The 21,223-nt window shown below is 46.5% G+C and overlaps 1 protein-coding gene across 5 annotated transcripts in view; it reads left to right on the forward strand.

The window, feature by feature from the left end:
* The window catches only part of LOC109918851 (zinc finger protein 135-like), a 59,769-nt gene extending 40,414 nt beyond the window's left edge, over positions 1-19,355 (forward strand). The window contains exons 1-3 of one of the 5 annotated variants that reach the window (XM_048619267.1): positions 15,346-15,479; positions 15,561-15,611; positions 16,586-19,352. In XM_048619267.1, coding sequence (XP_048475224.1) covers positions 16,906-17,832 — 927 coding nt within the window. In that variant the 5' untranslated portion in view covers positions 15,346-15,479; positions 15,561-15,611; positions 16,586-16,905 and the 3' untranslated portion in view covers positions 17,833-19,352. Of the gene's footprint in view, positions 1-7,868; positions 8,810-8,995; positions 9,033-15,345; positions 15,480-15,560; positions 15,612-16,585 lie in introns of those variants that run through there. The other 4 variants (XM_048619270.1, XM_048619271.1, XM_048619269.1 and 1 more) reach the window with 4 other exon arrangements.
* The last annotated feature ends 1,868 nt before the right edge of the window (positions 19,356-21,223 follow it).

Below are 21,223 nucleotides of genomic sequence, written 5' to 3' on the forward strand. Positions count from 1 at the left end.
GTACGTTTTGCAAAGTGTCTACCCCTCCCCCAATCTATTAGCACATGCACAGTGCATGACAGGTGTCCAGAGCGGGCCCTCCATCCAGAGCAGGCGCAGCAGGGACGCCCTGTCTGGAAGTGAAACGTAGGAAGGGTGCAAACTGGGGAAAGGTTTGTTTTGTGCCCACCTCTTCTTCTCAAAGACATTGACATCCTTTTGTTTCCTCAGTTTGACACAGTTTGTTTTGTCTGGCTCAAAGGATGACCTTCCCTATGTTCACCATTACAGTTTTATTTTACAAAGGAAGATCATTTTAGTGAATGGTAAATTAATACGAAACAGAGACATGTCTTGTGTCCTATAGTATGTGTCTTTTCTTTTATTTGTGGTTCTTTCATCGTAATTTCTAATTATTTCTGGCCTTGTGAAATGGTTCTGCAGCTATTTTTTCTGCAAATTTTTCCAGTAATGGAGTCTATTCAGCAAGTCGACTCCATTGCTAACTCTGTCGAGCTCTCCAATTATCCCCAATAAATCCTTCCACAACCCAATAACCCTGCAGTTCTCTCAAGTATCCATCCAGTTTTATTTTGTTATCATTGATCATCTTTGTTTCCACTTTGCTCACAGGCAGGGAATTCCATGACCACCCTAGGAAAAGGGCACCTTTTATTCACCTTATCTAGCCCCCTCATGATTTTGTAAACCTCTATAAGGTCACCCCTCAACCTCCTACGCTCCAGTGAAAAGAAGTCCCAGCCTATTCAGCTTCTCCTCCTAACTCAAACCCTCCATTCCCAGCAACATCCTGGTAAATCTCTTCTGAATCCTCTCCACCTTAATAATATCCCTCCTAAAGCAGGGCAACAAGACTAGACACAGTACTCCAGAAGAGGCCTTATTAGTGTCCTGCACAGCCTCAACATGATGTCTCAACTCCTACACTCAAAGGCCTGAGCAATGAAGGCAAGTGTGCTAAATGCTTTCTTAACCACCTTGTCTATATAGGATGCAAACTTTAACAAATTATTTACCTGAACCCCTAGGTCCCTCTGTTCTACGACACTACCCAAGGCCCTACTTTTAATTGTATAAGTCCTGCTCTTGTTTGTTTTACAAAAATGCAATATCTTGCATTTTATCCAAATTAAACTTAATCTGCCACTCTTCAGCCCATTGACCCAATTGATCAAGATCTCTTTGTAATCTTAGATAACCTTCAATGTCCAGTATATCCCAATCTTGGTGTCATCCACAAACTTATTAACCATGCCTTTATAATCGAACAATTCAGAATATAGTATTTGGATTTTCACAAAGCATTCAAAATGATGTCAAATGCCAGTTTATTGTTCAAAATTAGAGTCAATCTTTATTTATAATTTTGTATTGCTGAAAGGAGACATGTTTTGTAAGACCTTTTCACCTGGTACTCAGCATGTTTGCAAGGATATCCTTGCAAAGGAAAATAGGATTTTATACTGGATGAGAAGAGAGTGCTAATTGGTTAACGAGTGGACTCTGATTTGTAGATGCATTGCCATGGGGAATGCACTAGTTAGATGATAACTGACAGTTAATGGTCGAGCATTGTTTAAACTTAAACTGGGTGGTTACACAAAGTGCGCTGAAAGGTGCATATATGAAGACCTATAGTTTGTGAACATGTATTTGTAGAGAGAAAGAACATGTAGACACATTACACCTGTTTCAATTCAACAACTCTTCTAAGGTTCGATCATCAGGGCAATATTGACCAAAACTTCCTTGTTCTGGGAAATAGTGGCTTTGAGAACCTTTTAAGTCCACCAGAGAGGGGCCAACCAATTAGTGTCTGATCCAAGAAATGGTAACTCCTATTTTTATTTTCAGGATGCTGGAGTGGTATTTGAATCTCCAGTCTTCTGCCTCACAACAGAGAGTACTACCCACTAAGATACAATGGTTATTGTACCTGATGCAATCTTTGAAATAACCTGTAGGTATCCCTGTCAGCTACACACCATAAAGATTTGGAATTATATTCCACCACTGTCACTGTGTCAAATTCCTGGAAATCCTTGACTAACAGCACCACGGGTGTAACTGCACCCAAGGACTGCAGTGGTCAAAGAAGGCAGCTCACCACCACCTTCTTCAGGACAGTTCAGGGATGGGAAATAACTGTTGATGTTGGTAATGGCATCCATTTCCCATCAACAATTGAAATAAAAACTCTTTGTCGTTTCCCCTCTGGTTTTTATGTCAGTTCCATGCTGTGACTCCAGCTGATGGTAATACTGGGCAAGCCTGAACCCACAGTGAAACCTTGCTTGATAGATCTTATGTTTAATTTTCAAGCTGGTTGCTGTGATGATCAAGCTCTGCACAAGTTTGCAGGAGCCTGCCAAAGTACATTTAACAACAAACATCAACATTTATTATCCATAACAGAAAGAAATGAATGATGTTACATAATACAAGAAACATTTGAAACAGTCTTATTGTAAATATCAAATGTAGATTCAACTTTACTCCCTCAACAATAAACTTGCAGATACTCAGCCCTCATTGATTGGTCACCTTATTTTTACCCTCAGGTTCCTTGATCAGTGGGCTCAGCTGTACTTGTTTCTTTGCAGAAAACTCTGCATTCACTTGATGCTCTTTCTGAGAACTTTAAATAAATTGGCAGCACAGTTCCTTCTGCATAACTCTTTTGGGGACTGTAAATGGCATAATTGTTTTTACAGGGTTTTGATTTCTTTCTGAATAACCTGCTTCTGTCTCTGAAAAATAAAAAGTCGCCTTGACCTTCTTGATGGTTCTTTTTCTCTAAATTAACTTGTTTCTGTCTTTGTCTTCCTGTGTCATGGGATACCTTGTTGCTAGGCAATGATCCAATTTTTCCCCTCTTCTTTTTACCCTTGTTTCTACAGCACTGAACTATTTGTTTCAGGGGTTACCACTCTCAAATCAGAAATTGAACTAAGTCTGTCTCGCCTTCTTATCTCTCAATATATAAATACAAATCAGAGTTCAAGTTACACGTGATTTGTCCATTTTAGAATCAATTTTCCAAATAATAACATACCACAAACTCTCATTGTTGATGTGTAATCTGTTTGCTCTGGTTAACACGCCTTTTGGCAATATTATAAGTTTCTCTTTGTTTGATGGAAACTATTCATGATCTTCACCACCTGTACCAAATCTCTGAGCCTTCAATTCCAGCCTCTCCAGTTTGTCAATATCACTGAAATTCCTCACTCCTGTCATAGATAGATAGAATCCCAACAGTGTGGAAACAGGCCCTTCGACCCAACAAGCCCACACTGACCCTCACAGCATCCCACCCAGATCCATCCCCTTATACCCCATCTAATCTACACATCCCTGAACAATATGGGCAATCCACCTATCCTGCACATCTTTGGACTGTGGGAGAAAACCAGAGCACTCGGAGGAAACCCACACAGTCATGGGGAGAATGTGCAAACTCCATACAGATAGTCAGCTGAGGGTAGAATTGAACCTAGGTTCCCTGGTGCTGTGAGGCAGCAGTGCTAACCACTGAGCTACTGTGCCACCCCAGACTAAATTCCTGTTCCCTTTATGTCCTTCCTGAATTATGAGTACCTTGTACAGGGTTTATTATGAGGAAATGCTATCGAAAACAGTGGTATCACGTTAATCTTGCATCAAGTCTCAGTTCAGCCATAAAGGAATGCTGCAAACAACTCTGAGTCTCCGTTTGTATGAAGAGGATAGAGCTGAACTGGAGTAGGTGCAAGAAAGATGGATTGAACGGGCTGAGACACTGACTAGATTGGGGACTTTAAGACCATGAATAGGTTCAATGAGGTTGGTGGAGAGAAGACACTCCGGAGATTAATGCTGGGGACCAGAAATATAATTAACTCAATAGGGAATTCAGGAGGATGCCTTTTAACTCAGACAGTGGTGAAAATATGGAACTTGCTTTCATGAGTGGTTTCTGCAAATCTGCTTGATGGATTGTTTTATTCTAAGCCTAATACAGACTGGATAAAAAAAAAATATTTTGCCCGTGAAGTAATGGGACACAAGGAGACAGCATACTCTTCCCATCTCAGTCGCAACGCAGTACACAGTAGCAATTTAGAACTCACAATTCTAATTGCCACAGAACTGTCTTCTCCCTCTCAAATTTTATGTCCCTCACGTTCACCATCCTCCGAATGACTGTTAACCTAATCCACCCTACTATCGCTCTGCTGCTTTTTCTTCAATTTCGGGTTCAATTTCATTGTCACTTACTGCCCTCCCAATGTGTCAAATAGCTTTTTAAAATCTTTACACTTGAAGTTAACAAACTGTTTTGTGCTAAGGTGGCGTCACAGACAAATCCGCTGACTACCCGTATGTACTTTGCGTCAAGATCATTGATGCGCCCTTCCCCGACGTTCTTCTGAATCGTGGGTGTTTGTATATGAGGTGCGAGGTCGTAATGGCGACTGGAGCTCCCACAAGGCCGCGCGCCATAGAAACCACTCTATCATTCGCGCAGAACACTGTCCCGGGAGAGCGCATGTTTCCCCGTTGGCCAATACGAAAATAAATCAGGTGTAGAGCTGGATGAACACAGCCAGCCAAGCAGCATCAGAGGAGCAGGAAGGCTGACGTTTGGGGCCTAGACCCTTCTTCAGAAATGGGAGAGGGGAAGGGGATTCTGAAATAAATAGGGAGAGAGGGGGAGGCGGATAGAAGATGGATAGAGGAGAGGATAGGTGGAGAGGAGACAGACAGGTCAAAGAAGCGGGGATGGAGCCAGTAAAGGTGAATGTAGGTGGGGAGTTAGGGAGGACGGACAGGTCAAGGGGGCGGGATGAGGTTAGTAGGTAGGAAATGGGGTGCGACTTGAGGTGCGAGGACGGAATAGGTGGGAGGAAGAACAGGTTAGGGAGGCGGGGACGAGCTGGGCCCACCAACTCCCACAGCTACCTAGAATACTCCTCCTCCCACTCACCTTCCTGCAAAAATGCCATCCCCTATTCCCAATTCCTTCACCTCCGCCGCATCTGCTCCCAGGATGAGGCATTCCACTCCCGTACATCTCAGTTGTCCTCGTTTTTCAAGGACCGCAACTTCCCCCACTCAGTGGTCGAGAACACCCTCAACCGTGTCTCCCACATTACCCGCAACTCATCCCTCACACCCCGTCCCCGCAATAAGAACCAAAAAAGAATCCCCCTCGTCCTCACGTACCACCCCACCAACCTCCGGATCCAACGCATCATCCTCCGACACTTCCGCCATCTGCAATCCGACCCCACCACCAAAGACATCTTTCCCTCCCCACCCTTATCTGCTTTCCGGAGGGACCACTCTCTTCGTGACTCCCTTGTCTGCTCCAGACTCCCCTCCAGCCCCACCACACCGGCACTTTTCCCTGCAACCGCAGGAAGTGCTACACCTGCCCCCATACCTCCTCCCTCACCCCCATCCCAGGCCCCAAGAAGACTTTCCACATCAAGCAGATGTTCACCTGCACGTCTGCCAATGTGGTATACTGCATCCGCTGTACCCGGTGTGGCTTCCTCTACATCGGGGAAACCAAGCGGAGACTCGGGGGCCGCTTTGCAGAACACCTACGCTCGGTTCGCAATAAACAACCGCACCTCCCACTCGCGAACCATTTCAATTCCCCCTCCCATTCCTCAGACGACATGTCCATCCTGGGCCTCCTGCAGTGCCACAACGATGCTACCCGAAGGTTGCAGGAACAGCAACTCATATTCCGCTTGGGAACCCTGCAGCCCAATGGTATCAATGTGGATTTCACAAGCTTCAAAATCTCCCCTCACCCTACCGCATCCCAAAACCAGCCCAGCTCGTCCCTGCCTCCCTAACCTGTTCTTCCTCCCACCTATCCCCTCCTCCCACCTCAAGCCCCATCCCCATCTCCTCCCTACTAACCTCATCCCACCCCCTTGACCTGTCCGTCCTCCCTGGCCTGATCTATCCCCTCCCTAACTCCCCACCTACACTCATCTTTACTGGCTCCATCCCCGCCTCTTTGACCTGTCTGTCTCCTCTCCACCTATCTTCTCCTCTATCCATCTTCTCTCCGCCTCCCCCTCTCTCCCTATTTATTTCAGAAACCCCTTCCCCTCCCCCTTTTCTGAAGAAGGGTCTAGGCCCGAAACGTCAGCCTTCCTGCTCCTCTGATGCTGCTTGGCCTGCTGTGTTCATCCAGCTCCACACCTTGTTATCTCAGATTCTCCAGCATCTGCAGGTCCTATTATCTCCGAAAGTAAATCAGGGCCCGTTGTTCACCCTGCCGTGAATGGACCAATGGAAAGCCCTGGAGGACCGGAAGGAGTCTGGTCCTCCTGCCAATCAGAGCTCCCCCATTGTTTGAATGCGGAAGTTAGACAAGAGCTTCTGAAGCTGTCCATTGCTGCTCAGCAAAGCTGCTGCTGCTCCTCTCTCTCTGAATGAAGATTGAGCTTCACCCCCAGACTGCAACTTCCTCCTCTGTCCAACATCTGTGAGCATAACACTCTCTTTTCTCATCACCTTTTGCATTTCTCCTGCTGAGGATCAATTGGTTGACTTTCATCAACTAAAGGGAATTGAATCCAGGGAGGGGACAGACTCTGGAAAGGTTAATCCAGGGCTTTCTTTCTCACTTAGACATTGACATCATTCCCTTTCTCAGAGTGACACAGTTATCGGTCTTGCTAAAAAGATGGCTTCTTTCCTAAGATTCACAATTAAAGGTGCGGTTTCTCCAAGGGATGGCGGCCATTTAAGGGGACAGTGATAGAGGACAGAGGTATAGCTAGATTTGTTATCTGTTCTGGTGAAGAGGAGTCACCGGACTCGAGATGTTAACTCTTCTTTATTCCCACAGATGCTGCCAGACCTGCTGAGTTTCGTTAACAATTTCTCTTTTTGTTACTGTCCGGTCCACGTACGTTATATATTTATTGTAATAATGTACTTGTATTATCATTCTTACTCACATTTGTTTTTTTTGCTGTATTACATATTTCAGTGATGTGTTTTACAGTTCAGAAATAATCCATTCAGTAGCTCGTGTAGAGCAATCCAGTCAGTGCCATTTGCCTTTTATATCCTTGTAGCCCAGCTATTTTCGTCAAGTACCTACCTGATTTCAGTTTCAAATTATTAATTGTCTTTGTGTCCACCGTCGGGGAAGCAAAGTTCCAGGACATGGCCACTCATTGCACATCCCACCTCTGTCTCGAGCTCGCTGATAGAGTACTGTATATGATGGAGTTTTACTCTACAATGCATTCATAGGTGATCAGCCTGTAGGATGATTTACAGGTCTCTGCATTGATGACAGGAAAAAGCTGGCAGATCCTGTCATTCATGTTGACTTGGCACTTAGAGGAAAATGGAGTACAGCAGATTGAGAATGGAGGGAGAGTAGGTTTAATGGATATTTACAGCTTTTGTGGAATGATAGAACAATCCACTGAGGCTAAAGTTGTCTGTTCTCCATTTCTGTTCTGGTCTGTCTGTGATAACTTTTGCAAACTCCTTTTACAGGATGTTTGAAGGAGAGGATTTGCAGACGGAATTCTCAAACCAAATGCAACATCAACATCTGTTCATCAGGACTTTAAGATCATCAGCCTTTGGATGCGGAGGTGAAGTGTTTGTTGTGCTGTCAGCTGCAAAAAGTTCTGGAATAACTGGGAAAGAACATAAGAACATAAGAACATAAGAACTAGGAGCAGGAGTAGGCCGTCTGGCCCTTCGAGCCTGCTCCGCCATTTAATAAGATCATGGCTGATCCTTTAGTGGACTCAGATCCACTTACCTGCATTCTCACCGTATCCCTTAATTCCTTTATTGTTCAAAAAAATATCTACTTTTTTTTTAAAAACATTTACTGAAGTAGCATCAACTACTTCACTGGGCAAGGAATTCCATAGAAAAGCACTGAAACAAACTCACACATACAAGTGGGAGTGTTCCAGTGCACAGACTGTGGAGAGTTTTAATCAGTTACTTATTCTGGAAAAAGTTGCAACACCATTCACATCAGGGAAGAGACTGTACAGGGGCTCTGTGTGTGGACGACATTGTGACTGATCATCAAACCTGGAGAAACAAGGACGCCCATGCCATGGAGAAACCTTGGAAATGTTGGGACTGTGGGAAGGGGTTTAGTTTCTCATCTGCATTGGAAACGCATCGAAATGTTCACACCGGGGAGAGGCCGTTCACCTGCTCCATGTGCGGGAAGGGGTTCACTCAGTCATCCAGCCTGCTGAAACACCAGCGGGTCCACACCGGGGAGAGGCCATTCACCTGCTCGGTGTGCGGGAAGGGCTTCACCCAGTCGTCCAACCTGCTGAGGCACCAGCAAGTCCACACGGGGGAGAGGCCGTTCTTCTGCTCGGAGTGCGGGAAGGCGTTCACTCAGGCGTCCAACCTGCTGAGGCACCAGCGCGATCACACGGGGGAGAGGCCCTTCACCTGCTCAGAGTGCGGGAAGGGCTTCAGCCAGTCGTCCCATCTCCTCAACCACAGGCGGGTTCACACCGGCGAGAGGCCGTTCACCTGCTCTGAATGTGGGAAGACATTCACCCAGGCGTCCAACCTGCTAATGCACCAGCGCGCTCACAGTGGGGAGAGGCCGTTTACCTGCTCCGTGTGTGGCAAGGGATTTAATGACTCTTCCACCCTTCTGAGGCACCAGAGGATCCACACAGGGGAGAAGCCGTTCACCTGCTGTCAGTGTGGGAAAGCATTCGTTCATTCATCTAACCTACTGAGACACCAGAGAGGGCACAAGTGATGGCGCTGCGGGGGGTTGGATTCTGCTGTGAGTTGCATCCAGGACTGAACCATTTTCATTCTGGGGCTGGAGGGGTTTCCTTTTTCCGTTCAGCCCATCGGGTCTGCACCGACCCTCCAAAGAGCAGCCCGCCCAGACCCACCTCCCCCTACCCTGTCCCTGTAACTCTGCGTTTCCCATGGCTAACCCACCTAGCCTGCACATCGCTGGATGGATACTTCGATGGGGCAATTTAGCACGGCTAAATTGGGTAGGGGATGGCCTAATGGTATCGTCGCTGGACTGTTAATCCAGAGACCCAGATTCGAATCCCACCACAGCAGATGGTGGAATTTGAATTCAATGAATATCTGGAATTAAGATATTAATCCATTGCCGATTGTCAGGAAAAACCCATCTGGTTCACTAAATGACCTTTAGGGAAGGAAACTGCCATCCTTACCTGGTCTGGCCTACATGTGACTCCAGACCCCACAGCAATGTGGTTGACTCTTAACTGCCCTCTGGGCAATTAGGGATGAGCAATAAATGCTGGCCTACCCAGCGATGCCCTCATCCTGTGGATGATGAATAAAGACAGTCCACCCCAACCTGTGCATCTTTGTACTGTGGGAGGAAACCGGAGCACCCGGAGGAAACCCACACAGACACGGGGAGAATGTGCAAACTCCACACAGACAGTCGCCCGAGGCTGGAATCGAACCTGGTTCCCTGGCGCTTTGAGGCAGCATGGTTGAGATAGTTGAGCAAGGAAGACCTTCTGAATGTCAACTTTTATCCCCAAAGTGACCACGACTTTGTGTCATGGTGTGAGGCCTGTGACGACTCTGTTCAGTTCTGGTCTCCCTGCTATAGAAAAGATGTTGGGAAACTTGAAGCTTGAAAGGGTTCAGAAAAGATTTACGAAGATGTCACCGGGGTTGGAGGGCTTGGGCTATAGGGAGAGGCCGAATAGGCTGGAGCTGTTTTCCCTGGTGTGTCACAGGCCGAGGGCTGACCTTATAGAAGTTTATAAAATTATGAGGGGCATGGATAGGGTGAATAGACAGAGTCTTTTCCCCAGGGTAGGGGAGACCAAAACTAGAGGGGCATAGGTATACGGTGAGAGGGGAAAGATTTAAAAGGGAGCTAAGGGGCAACTTTTTCACGCAGAGGGTGATGCATGTATGGAACGAGCTGACGGATGAGGTGGTGGAGGCTGGTACAACTGCAACATTTAAAAGGCATCTGGATGGGTACATGGATAGGAAGGGTTTAGAGGGATAGGGGCCAAATGCTGGCAAATGGGACTATGTCAGATTGGGATGTCTAGTCGTCTGGACAAGTTGGACCCAAGGGCCTGTGTCCGTGCTGTCTGACTCTATGACTCTGATTCACACGAACGTTTGAAAACTGGCTGAATCCTGGTAAATGGGACTGGATTAATTTAGGATATCTGGTCGTTATGGATGAGTTGGACCAAAGGGTCTGTTTCCATGCCGTACATCTCTGTGAGTAGAATTCCAAAGTAGGGACGTTGTTTAGCTTGTTTTGAACTGGAGTTGCGCTCCACTGGGAGTACTGACAGCAATCTGCGATCTCATTTAGGAACAATACAAATCAGGGCTCTCGAGAAGGTGTCACACACAAACCCTGGTTAGACCCCACTTGGAGTACTATGAGCAAATCTGGGCACCACCCCTTAGGAAGGATGTATTAGCCTTGGAGGGAGTACAGTGTAGATTTAGAAGTGTGATCCCTGGACTTCAGGGGTCACGTTAGACAAATTAGAACTGTTTTCTCAAGAATTTAGAAGGTTAAGACGTGATCTGATTGAGGTCTTCGGAGATTCTAGGACTAGGGGTCATGGTCTGAGAATTAGGGTAAGACCATTCAAGAGGGATGTTAGGAAACACTTCTATGCACTTATGGTTGTGCAGGTTTGGAACTCTCTTCCACAAATAGCAATTACTCAGTTGCTAATTTTAAATATGAGATCCATTTTTGTTAAGCAAAGATATTAAGGAATATGGACCAAAAGCAGGTTTATAGAGTTACAGATCACCATGATCTCATTGAATGGTGGTACAGACTCAAAGGGCTGAATGGCCTACTCCTGTACCTATGTTCCTATTACCAGAGCTGAGAGCATTTAAGCCTCAGGAAAGGGTGGCTCGGTGGTTAGCACTGCTGCCTCACAGGGCCAGGGATCCGGGTTCAGTCCCTTTCTTGGGTGACTGTCTCTGTGGAGTTTGCGTGTTCTCCCCACGTCTGCGTGTCTCTCCTCCCGTGGTCTACAGATGTGTAAGTTAGCTGCATTGGCAGTGGGAAATGTGGGGTCATTGGGACAGGGTGAGATGCACTTTGGAGGGTTCAATGGATTGCAGATTGAATGGGCCAAATAGCCTCTATCTGCATGATGAAATGCTGGGGAGGTTTTCTTTCGAATAGACTGTGGGACTGCCTCCCATAGCAAGTGGTTGAGGTGAACAGTAGGAATACATTTGAGGGGAAGCTGGATACAGGCATGGGGGAGAAATGAATTGAAGGATGTGCTAATAGGGAAGGTGAAGAGGGGTGGGTGGAGGGTCATGTGGCGTATAAACACTGACAGAGACCAGTTGAGCCCACTGCCCTGCCCCTGTGCTGGAGATTCAATGGAACAGTGTTTAATGTATTTATTTGCGGTCTGCCTGCAGCGGTAGGAAGGACAAAGCCACTGAGATAGTGTATGCATTGATTTTGATTTTCCAAAACTACCTAGATTCCGGGAGGTACCCATTCAATTGTAAAAGTGACCCCTTTATTCAAGAAGGGAGAGAGACAGAAAGCAGGAACCTCCAGGCCAATTATCACAACTTCTGCCATTCAGAAGATGTGAGAAGTTACTGATTAAAAATATTAAAGCAGGGCACTTAGATACGATCGAGGTAATCAGGATTTTGTGCAGGGGAAACCATGTTTAACCAAGCTCCTGGAATGCTTTGAGAAAGTAATGTCTGCTGTGGATAATGAGGAACCAGCGGGTCTGCTGTATTTAGACTTGCCGAAAGCATTTGATTCAATGCCACGTCAACGTTTACTGCAGAAAATAAAAGCTCATGCCACAGAGAGCAGCAGACTGGCATGGATAGAGGACTGGCAAGCTAATAGGGTGTGGGAAGGGGCATAAATGGGTCTTTTTCAGGTTGCAAGACATAACAAATGGTGTGCCACAGGGATCAGTGCTGGGCCTCAATGGTTTACGATTTAAATAAATGACTTGGAAATTTACCAGATTTACTGATTATTAAAAATATCGGTAGGAAAGCAAGCGCTGAAGAGGACCTGGGGGCTACAGAGAAGTATGGATAGGTTAAGTGAGTGGGAAAAATAAAGCAAATGGAGTGTAACATGGGAAAATTGTCCATTTTGAGGAGGAATAAAAACATTATCTAAATGCTGAGAGATAGCAGATCTCACGGATACAAAGGGATCTGCAAATGAATCACAAAGGGCTGCTCTGCAGGTATAGCAAGTAATTCGGAAAGCTAATAACAGGAATATTATAATTTATTGCAAAGGAATTGAATATAAAAAGTAGAGACAAACACAGAAATTGCTGGAAAAGCTCAGCAGGTCTGGCAGCATCTGTGGAGAGCATTCAAGAGTTACCATTTCAGGTCCAGTGACCCTTCCTCAGAACTGAGGTCAATTTCCAAGTAATTTTAAGTCGCAAACAGTTGAGGTCCACCACTGATCCCTGTGACACACCATTTGTCAACCTGAAAAAAGACCCATTTATGCCCGCACCCTGCTTCCTACTAGCTGGTTCTGAGGAAGGGTCACTGGACCTGAAATGTTAACTCTGATTTCTCTCCACAGATGCTGACAGACCTGCTGAGTTTTTCCAGCAATTTCTGCTTTTGTTTCTGATTTACAGCATCTGCTACTCTTTAGGTTTTTATGCAAAAGTGAGAGGTTTATAATTTCAGTTACACAGTGTATTCATGTGACCACATCTGGAATGTATGTACAGTATTGGTCACTTTATTTAAGGAAAAAGGCAAAGCAATTCAGAGAAGTTTGCGATTCTAATACCTGGAATGGGCAGCTTGCTTTATGTGGGAAAGTTGGACATGTTAGGCTTGCACCTTTTGGAGTTTCAATGAGTAAGGAGTGACTTGCAAACAGGTAAGATCCTGAGGGAACTTGATAGGGTAGATGTGGGCATAAGGTTACCTAAGATTACAAGAGACCTTGATCAATTGGGTCAATGGGCTGAAGAGTGGCAAATGGAGTTTAATTTGGATAAATGTGAGGTATTCCATTTTGGTAAAACAAACAAAGACAAGACTTATACAATTAAAAGTAGGGCCTCTGGCAGTGTTGTAGAACAGAGAGACGTAGGAGTTCGGGTACATAATTCTTTGAAGTTTCCATCCCAGAGTGGTTAAAAAAGTGTTTAGCACACTTTGCCTTCATTGCTCAGACCATTGAGTACAGAAGTTGGGACGTTATGTTGAGGTTATACAGGACGTTGATGAGGCTTCTTCTGGAGTATTGTGTCCAGTTCTGGTCTCCCTCTTATAAGGAGGATATTATTAAGCTGGACACGGTTCAGAAAAGATTTTTCAGGACGTTGCCAGAAATTTGGGTTTGGGGAATGCTTTCCAACAGTCTGCATATTTCCAAAACGTCCCACATTTCAGCATAGTGTGAGTGTCGTTGAGTCTCTACAGGTTCAATGATGATGAGGTTAGTAGGCTCGCCGAGCTGGTTTGTTGTTCCGCAGATGTTTCGTTACCGTGCTGGGTAACATCCTCAGTGCAGCCTCTGATGAAGCGTCGGTGTGTTTTCCCGCCTGGCTTTTAAACTCTGGGGTCCGTTGCGATGGATTGCCTCACTTCCGGGTTTCCTCCGGAGTGGAATGTATATGGGGTCGAGTTCAATGTGTTTATTAGTAGCCTGCTTCGTGGAGTGCCATGCTTCCAGGAATTCTCGTGCTTGTCTCTGCCTAACCTGTCCCAGGATTTTGGTGTTGTCCCAGTCGAAGTCGTGGTTCTCCTTGTCCATGTGGATTGAGATGAGTGAGTATTGGTCGTGTCTTTTTGTAGCCAGTTGGTGTTCATGTACTCTTGTTAGTTTCCTTCCTGTTTGGCCAAGAGAGGAGGAATACCTCTTCCAAGTGTTGAAGGATAATGGATATCCAAAGAACTGGATCAGGAGATGCCTGCAGGAACAGCATCAGAAAGATTCTTCACTCCCTGACACACTCATCACACTACCCTACATCAGGAACACGTAAGAACTCACCACAAGACTCCTACGACCGCTGGGCATCAGAGTGGCACACAAACCCACATCAACCCTCGGACAAGTGCTCACCCGAACTAAAGACCCATTCCCCGCCATGGACAGGACCAATGTCATCTAAAAGATCCCCTGCAGAGACTGTGAGAAACACTACATCGGACAAACAGGAAGGAAGCTAACAACAACAGTACATGAACACCAACTGGCTACAAGAAGACACGACCAATACTCACTCCTCTCAATCCACATGGACAAGGAGAACCACGACTTCGACTGGGACAACACCAAAATCCTGGGACAGGCTAGGCAGAGACAAGCACGAGAATTCCTGGAAGCATGGCACTCCACGAAGCATGCTATTAATAAACACATTGAACTCGACCCCGTATACATTCCACTCCGGAGGAAACCCGGAAGTGAGGCAACCCATCGCAACGGACCCCAGAGTTTAAAAGCCAGGCAGGAAAACACACCGACGCTTCATCAGAGGCTGCACTGAGGATGTTACCCAGCACGGTAACAACAAACCAGCTCGGCGAGCCAACCAACCTCAACACCCACAACCTGAGCTCCAAACCTTAATTCAATGATGAGTTGAAGCCACAAACACACACAGGACACGTGTACAAACTCTCCCACTTGGAAAAGCAGGACGTGTTTTCAGACTATGGACCTGGTTAAAGCTCTTTCCGCAGTCAGTTCTCTAGAGCACTCCCAATTGGTTTGACTTTGAGCTTTTCTGGTCACAGTGGTGCCTCACATCATTTGTCACAAACAGACATCCCATGGGCAGGGAAAATCTGAGAATCCCGGAACGTAGTTGGGGATGAATGTGGGATGATGAGCTAAGTCTGACCTAGCGCTGATTGAAGCAGAGACAGGGAGACAGTGGCAGAGAGGAGTTTGTGGGAGCTGGAGGTGAAACAGTGGCACTGGATGTAAACAGAATGATACCAACACCAAAGGAAGGAGACGGTGCCTGGAATGAAGGAGGATAAAATGCAGCAGCGTGTGTGTCCCCTGAGGGTGTGCATTGATGCTGGTCCCTAGTTGAAAATGCCCCTGGTCTATCCTGTGCAAAGTGCTGTCCTTTCAAACAACACTGGGACAATCTGCAGCAAAACCTGCTGCTGGGACTCCAAGGTTCCGGGGGAGGGCTGAGGGACTGCGCATGTGCGGGGCCGGGCGGTGTCGTCACAAAGGGCCGGGACACGGTTCGCCTATGGGAAGCCTTGGAGGACCGGAAGGAGCCTGGTCCTCCTGCCAATCAGAGCTCCCCCATTGTCTGAATGTGGAAGGTGGACAGTGAGCTCCTGAAGCTGCCCCATTGCTGCTCAGCAAAGCTCCTGCTTCTGCTCCTCTCTGTCTGAATGAAGATTGAGCTTCACCCCCAGACTGCAACTTCCTCCTCTGTCCAACATCTGTGAGCACAGCACTCTCTTTTCTCACCCACACCCTTTTCCATTTCTTTTCTCATTCTGATCTTGAATTTGTTGATTTGTAGTGACTGGAGGGAAAGGAAGTGAATCCGGGGAAGGGGCAGACTGTGGAAAAGGTTGGTCTTAAAGATATTGATATGCTTTGTTCTGATAGTCTCTTACCTAATGATCTCAATTAATGGAGTGGTTTCGCTAACATTTAATAGGCTGATATAGTGATATCAGTTATCCATTGGTAATACAGAACTTGAATATTGCTGAGTAAAGGGCCATGCTGATGGAGATTTTTCTCTTGAACTCATCAGACCGATGCCAAGAATACCAAATCTGAAAGAGCTATATGGCACCAGAAACCAGAGTGAGATTTTTACCCTTTTGAGATATTCTCGAGATTCGGTTTTGGATTTTCAGGAGCTCCGTTTTCAATTGCGTTAAATCCTTTCTTTGATGATACCGTCGCACAGGCAGTCCCGTGTCCTGCGTTTGTGTTGAATTTTAAAAAATATTTTCTTCAAACTAATCAACTAGCATGAGTAGGAAAGACTATGGTCATACATATCATTAATACTTTAACTTGAAATCTATATCAAATGAGCAATCTTGAACCAAGCAACATAGATTGCAGGAAAGGGGCCTCTCATTTAAGATTGAGGTGAAAATTTATTCTCTCAGTGGGTTGTTAGTCTGTGTAGTACTCTTCCACATTATGCAATGGAGGCTGGGGCGTTTAAAATATTCAAGGGTGGGCATTCAATAGATTTTTGATCAAAGAGTTGTGGAGGCTTATGGGAGAAAGGCAGGATAGTGGAGCTAATGGCCACAGCAGAGCAGCCTAACTGACTGGCCTTGTCCTGCCTGTAATTCTTATATGCTGTGTCTGGCACAGTAAGAGGTGATGTGGATCTGTCAATCAACTTAAATTTGCAACTTCAAGAGGCAGCTGAGGGTGCATGTTATGTGCAGTAGAATGAGAATGGAGGGAGATTGTGTCAGATGAGATTGTTGGAACAGGAGAGTAGAAACTAGAATGATTCATTATGACTTCCTACCCTGAACTGACGGCGATCGCTTTTTAAATCTCTTTTTGCAGGATAATTGGAGGTGAGAATTTGCAGAAGGAAATCTCAGGCTGACATCACATCAAAGCTCTGAGAACTCGCTCAATTCTCCAGCTTAGCATCAGGCTTAGAATTCGAAAGAGAAATGTTTGTCTGTTCTGCCCGCTTCGAAAGGTTTCAAACATCATCGTGACTGGGAGACACTGCGCACGGACTGTGGAAAGAGTAGCAGCAGAGCCCGAAAAGTCACCTCACAATATACGGCGAGAAGAGAGACCCTACATGTGTTCTGTGCACGCACCAACTTTCAACTGGGTCGTCAACTCTGGACAGGCATAGAGGGAGCGGCGCCATGGAGAAACCGTGGAAATGTGGGGACTGCGGGAAGGGTTTCTGCTCCCCGTCTTCCCTCGAAACGCACCGGCGCAGTCACACCGGGGAGAGGCCGTTCACTTGCTGCGTCTGCGGGAAGGGGTTCACTCAGCTGTGCAGCCTGCTTTTGCATCAGCGGGTCCACACCGGGGAGAGGCCATTCTCCTGCTCGGCATGCGGGAAGAGCTTCACTCACTCGTCTTCCATGCAGCGGCACGTGCGGATCCACACGGGGGAGAGGCCGTTCACCTGCCCCACGTGCGGGAAGGGCTTCAATCAGTCGTGCAGCCTGCAGACCCACCAGCGGGTCCACACGGGGGAGAGGCCGTTCTCCTGCCCCGTGTGCGGGAAAGGGTTCACCCACTCCTCCGCCATGCTGCAACACCAGCGGGTCCACACGGGGGAGAGGCCGTTCACTTGCTCCGTGTGCGGGAAAGGGTTCACTCACTCGTCCGCCATGCTGAGGCACCAGCGAGACCACACCGAGGAGAGGCCCTTCATCTGCCCGGTGTGCGGGAAGGGTTTCAGTCAGTCGTGCAACCTGCAGTCACACCAGAGGGTCCACACCGGGGAGAGGCCATACTCCTGCCCGGTGTGCAGGAAGGGATTCACTCACTCCTCCGCCATGCTGAGGCACCAGAGGGTCCACACCGGGGAGAGGCCGTACACCTGCAGCTTGTGCGGGAAGGGCTTTGGTCAGTTGTGCAGCCTGCAGACCCACCAGCGGGTCCACACTGGCGAGAGGCCTTACACCTGCTCCGAGTGCGGGAAGGGATTCACTCACTCCTCTGCTATGCTGCAACACCAGAGGGTCCACACTGGCGAGAGGCCGTTCATCTGCCCCGCGTGCGGGAAGGGATTTACCCGCTCCTCCCACCTGCTGAGACACCAACGAATTCACAAGTGACAGCCAGAATCGGATTTTGCCATTGTCGTTCCTGTGAGTCACGTCCGGGCCTGAACTGTGTCAGTTCTGGTGGAGGGTCTCCTTTCTGCTGCCCTGGCCGCTCTCACCCGCTTCGCTTCCAGTGGGGCTGATGCCTTTTGAGCACATTCCCGCTGAACTGATCCTCGGAGGCTGAGCAAGTAGAATTTATTGCCGCGCCGGGTCGTAAGGTTTTCATCTCTCACTCATCAGGACACAGACGCAAGAATGCCAAATCTCAAATGGAACTGCAAAATATGCAACTGCTGATTGGTTGGCAAATCACCTCTGCTTGGCCATGGCATGGCCGAGGAGTGTACGAGGGAGTGATTGTCCTCCTCCTGGTAACAATGTGAGAATATATTTGCCTCATTTAAGAATGAGGAGGCAAATGGGCTGTTTGTTTCACTTCTGTGAAGGTAGCATTTTCTCAAGAGGTCATGAGGTCACTTGGAACACGTGTTAAATACCTTATTTCTAAGAAAGCACGTGACTTAATACCTCAATCAAATTCTTATGGAGTTAACTGATGAAATGTTTGCAATTCTGGGTTTTACGATGTACCAAAGCACAAATGGTCAGTGGCCGTGGGAGGTCTTGAGTTTAGAACAATCAGGTTTCTGGTCTGAAAGGCAGTTTAATTGCAGCAGAAGAAGAAGTTGCTGTGAGATGAAATTGAGAGAGTTTGTAGCATTCTTCTGGCTATCGGAACAGACAAAAAAATCCAGGCTCTCCAAACTGGAAAGATATTCTTTAGCCATTAAATCAGGAAACAGTCAGTCGAGTAAGGCACCATCAAGTTGAGAAAGGAGTGGTACATCACTGGGACTGAGCATCCAGCAAGAATATTGCTGAGAAAAAGACTGAACTTTTCGGTTTACTTTTATGTTGAGAGATTTCTAATTTGCCATATACATGATTTTTTTTAAAAGAAATATTTGGTATAATGTGTGTCCTTTTTGGAAAATAAAGCAGTGGCCTTGTGTGAATTCCTTCAGTGAATAATCTCCATGGTTACCAACTGCGAAAATAAAACTCCATGATCCATGATAGTAGGAACTGCAGATGCTGGAGAATCTGAGACAACAAGGTGTAGAGCTAGATGAACACAGCAGGCCAAGCAGCATCATAGGAGCAGGAAGGCTGACGTTTCGGGCCTAGACCCTTCATCTCCATGATCCGTGAATCCAGTTTTCAGTCTGGGATCAAATTTGTCCAGTATTACAGTATCATCTGGGATCATAAAGTAGGGGGGAAGAGGTAAGGAATTTGTGGAATTAAGGTGGATCTGTGAATCTTTTAAGGAACAGTATGTGGGAAGGACTAGACATAAAATGGGAATGTTGTTATAGAGTCATACAACACGGAAACAGACCCCTCGATCCAACCAGTCCGTGCCGACCATAATCCCAAACTAAACTAGTCCCACCTGCCTGCTCCTGGCCCATAGCCCTCCAAACCTTTCCGGCTCATGTACTTACTAAATGTCCTTAAAACGTTGTAACTGTACCCGCATCCTCCACTTTCTCTGGATTGGATTTGATTTGACTTATTTTCATTTGTACCTAAGTACAGTGAAAAGCTTTGTTTGCGAGCAGTACAGGCAGATCATAGTAAGCAAGGACTGTAGGGTGAAAGAAAAAAACTTGGATGGAGTAAGGCACACATGGGACATCTGCTAGGCAAGATCGGCATTAACAAAAGAACGTTATCAGTCATTAATAGATTTAGAATTTAACTTTAAAAGTGTAGAACGGTTATAAGAAATGTTAGATTCAGATTTGCTGCAGGGAGCTCGTAAGGAGTCGCTCGGTTTTGGCGCCATCTTGAATTGTAGTTCATTCCGTACACAAACCACTCTCTCTGTTCAAAAAAAAACTTACCCTCGTCTTTCTTAAAATCTTTCTCCTCTCGCCTTAAAAATATGCCCCCGGTCTTGAAATCCCCCCACCTAAGGGAAAAGACACCTGCCATTCAACTAATGAATACCCCTTATGATTTTATAAGTCTCAATAAGTCACCCCTCAACCTCCTACGCTCCAGAGAGAAAAGTCCCAGCCTCTCCTTATCACTCAAACCCTCCATACCTGGCAACCTCCTGGTAAATCTCTTCTGAACCCTCTCCAGCTTAATAATATCCTTCCTATAACAGAGCAACTGGACACAGTACCCCAGAAGAGGCTTCACCAATGTCCCGTGTGAACTCGACATAACGTTCCCAACTCCTGTACTCAAAAGGTGGGAAAAGTATATTGCGCAGATGGGACTCCCGAAACGGCTTTTGATAATGTTTGGATTGTTACGGGAGTCGAAGTTGTGAGGGCGGTTTATTGACTTGGGGGGATAGCGACCGAGTGATTGTATTGGGAATTTGGTCCAAAGTCAGAATTTGGCTAAAATCTTTGTCACGCTTAACTTTTGAGGAAGACTTTAAGGCAATTAAAATTGCCCAGCTAAAACAGGGCGGTGGCTGATAGTAACAGTTATCTACCAATCAGCTGAAATCCCTTGCCTGAATCGAGAGCTGAAAACTATGGTAGGAAGCTAATTCAGCGAGTAACCCATCACAGTTGGAACTTGTAGATTGCACGGTCAGTAAAAGAAGCACCAGTCAGTGTGAGGAAGATCTTGTCTGAGCTAGATAGTGGGCCAAATGATTAAATATTAGTAAAAACCGAAAGAACTTGTGGATGCTGTAAATCAGGAACAGAAACAGAAGTTGCTGGAGAAGCTCAGCAGGTCTGGCAGCATCGGTGAAGAAAAAAAAATGTCAGTTAACGTTTCGGGTCCAGTTTCTGAAGAAAGACCACAAACGCTAACTCTGATTTTTTTTTTCCTTCACAGATGCTGCCAGACCTGCTGAGCTTTTCCAGCAACTTCTGTTTTTGTTTCTGAGGAAATACGAGTGCTGTAGAACAGAGGGACCTGGGGGTTCAGGTACATAATTCTTTGACGTTTGCGTCACACATAGACAGGGTGGTTAAGAAGGTGTTTAGCACGCTTGCCTTCGTTGCTAAGACCTTTGAGTTGGGACGTCATGTTGAGGTCGTTGGTAAGGCCACTTCTGGAGTACTGTCTCTAGTTCTGCTTACCCTGTCAAAGGAAGGATATTAGTGGTTAGTAGCTCTGCCTGTTATGTGGGAGACTGGGGTTCAATTCCCCTCTGGGAAGAGTTCAAGCATTTTTAGGGTGGCACGGTGGCTCAGTGGTTAGCATTGCTGCTTCATAGCACCAGGGACCCAGGTTCGATTCCACCCTTGGGCGACTGTTTGTGTGGAGTTTGCACATTCTTCCCCCGTGTCTGCATGGGTTTCCTCCCACAGTCCAAAGATGTGCAGGTTAGGGTGGATTGGCCATGCTAAATTGCCCCTAG

Source organism: Rhincodon typus, chromosome 42 (genome assembly GCF_021869965.1).
Source record: "Rhincodon typus isolate 14 chromosome 42, sRhiTyp1.1, whole genome shotgun sequence".
NCBI lineage: Eukaryota > Metazoa > Chordata > Chondrichthyes > Orectolobiformes > Rhincodontidae > Rhincodon > Rhincodon typus.